Genomic DNA, 1,924 nt, shown 5'->3' with positions numbered 1-1,924 from the left:
GGTGGCCTCCCGTAGGGTGTGAGCAGGCACTGGCCTGCCTTGGCTTGCCCTTGTGTGTTGTGTGGCTGCATCGCAGGCAAAAGCCCCCCTGCAGGCAGGGCCCCGCCTCCCGCCCCCGGCGGCCTTGCTTGCCAATGCGCACCGCTCGCCGCCACTCACCCGCCCCCGCCGCCCTGCGCTGCCTGCTGCGCCCGCTGCGCAGGCGATGGTGGCTCGCTACGCGGCCCACAACCGCACCACGCCCGCCACGCTGCGCCAAGTCTGCGCCCTGCTCTTCTCCTGCGCACACCTCAAGTGAGCCCTCCAGTTTCGCCAGGGCCCCCCGCTCCCTCCCCACCGCTGCCGCCTGCAGCTGCCCGGTTGCAGCGAACCTCGCCGCGCTCTGCTCCCCCTGCTGCGGCCAGTGCCGGGTATCGGCTGGGCCCGCTGCTGACCCCTCGCCCCGCCCCGCCCCCCCCGCCTCGCAGCCACAAGCCGCCCCCCGAGGTGCTGGCCGGCTGCATCGCACGCATCGACGAGCTGGCCGCGGCCTCCAGCGCGGCGCTCTCCGGCACCGACGCCTCCATGCTGCTCTCCGCCTTTGAGGCTTTCGAATCGACCGAGGGGCTGGCACTGCTCAAGCGGTGAGGCGCAGCGGGCGCAGCGGGAGGCCGCTGGCCGGACCCATGGCTGGGCCCCCCGACCGGGAGCGGAAGCTGCTGCCGGCTGCGTCCCTGCTGGCTGAAACCCGGCGGGAAGGGGAGGTAGGGCTCTCTGGCCCGCCTGCAGGCTGCTCTGCGCGCTCACCGCCTGCGCTCTGCCGCCGCCGCTGCGTGCGCGTGCAGGCACATCATGGGGAATGGGGCGGGCGCCGCCTCGGAGGAGGCGCCAGGTGGCGCTGAGCTGGCGGGCGATGACCTGGAGATGGAGGACGAGCTGAGGCCCACCATGCAGCTGTGAGCGGTATCGCCGCCGCCGTCGGGCGCGGGGAACGTGGCGAGCGAGCGAGTGTTGTGCAGAGGTGCATGAATTCGTGCCTGGCTCTAGTGTCCTGTTTCAACAAGCATCAGCTGTAACAGACTTGCATGGAAGGCAGGATTGTGCTGCTGCATGCGTTGCCTCTCAAGGCATGCATTGCCTCTCAACAAGCATGCACTGTTCATCACAGACGCGCACACACATATCAAGCATTGCAAGGAATGACACACAGCGCGCGGCATCTACCGCAAGCTGCTCCAGCTGCACGGGAGCCCTGCCAGCCCTGCCAGCAGCTCCCCCCGCTCAGGCAAAGCCCGGGACAGCAGCTGGCGGCGCCTGCACTATCGCCGCCGCAGCCGCCCCTCCAGACGGCGGCAGCACGCGGATGGACACCCGCACCGCCAGCCTGTCCCCCGCCAGGTATGAGCGGTCGCTGCGGTTGAGCTCGCTCAGCGGCATCATCCGCGTCTTGCCCCAGTTCTGCGCAAGGGAAGGGGCGAGGAAACGAAAGGGGTGAGGGGCGGCGACACGCTGAGCGCACCGGCAGGGCGTGACAGACCGGCACAGCAGGCTTTCGACCCAGCACACACGGCATGCGCGCATGTAGACACCCCACGCCCGCCCACCAACTCACCCAACCACCACCACCACCCCTGCCTGCCCACCTGTGTGGTGGCCGTAAACATGTCCTTGCCGCAGTCCACATTGTAGTGAAGCCCCTCCTGCGGTATAGACGGCGATACAGGTGGCGGCGGCTGGGTCCGTGGTGGCGACACCAGGCCGCTGGGCGCATCCCTCCAGGGCGCTTGCTTTGGGGGGCTCTCAGCCACACACCCTTCCTCTCTCTCTCTCTCTCCCCCTCCCCACCCCACCTCTCACACACACACCTCTCTCTCGACACACAAAGCTCCCCCACACACCCTGCCACACCGTCACACAGCCACACCCACAGCCCCCCCCACCCCCA

At 69.4% G+C, this 1,924-nt stretch overlaps 2 protein-coding genes across 2 annotated transcripts in view; one reads left to right on the top strand and one right to left on the bottom strand.

Moving 5' to 3' along the window:
• The window catches only part of CHLNCDRAFT_143845 (expressed protein), a gene marked incomplete at both ends in the record, with an annotated part of 5,128 nt that extends 4,189 nt beyond the window's left edge, over window positions 1–939 (top strand). Inside the window, 3 exons of the mRNA XM_005849313.1 lie at window positions 203–294; window positions 468–623; window positions 825–939. Of these exons, the coding sequence (XP_005849375.1) occupies window positions 203–294; window positions 468–623; window positions 825–939 (363 nt within the window). The remainder of the gene's footprint in view (window positions 1–202; window positions 295–467; window positions 624–824) is intronic.
• Window positions 940–1,260: 321 nt separating this feature from the next.
• The window catches only part of CHLNCDRAFT_143844 (hypothetical protein), a gene marked incomplete at both ends in the record, with an annotated part of 2,219 nt that continues 1,555 nt past the window's right edge, over window positions 1,261–1,924 (bottom strand). Inside the window, 2 exons of the mRNA XM_005849119.1 lie at window positions 1,261–1,437; window positions 1,623–1,679. Of these exons, the coding sequence (XP_005849181.1) occupies window positions 1,261–1,437; window positions 1,623–1,679 (234 nt within the window). The remainder of the gene's footprint in view (window positions 1,438–1,622; window positions 1,680–1,924) is intronic.

This window comes from Chlorella variabilis (assembly GCF_000147415.1).
Source record: "Chlorella variabilis unplaced genomic scaffold CHLNCscaffold_6, whole genome shotgun sequence".
In the NCBI taxonomy this organism is placed as follows: domain Eukaryota; kingdom Viridiplantae; phylum Chlorophyta; class Trebouxiophyceae; order Chlorellales; family Chlorellaceae; genus Chlorella; species Chlorella variabilis.
This window is presented reverse-complemented; position numbering and strand designations above follow the sequence as displayed.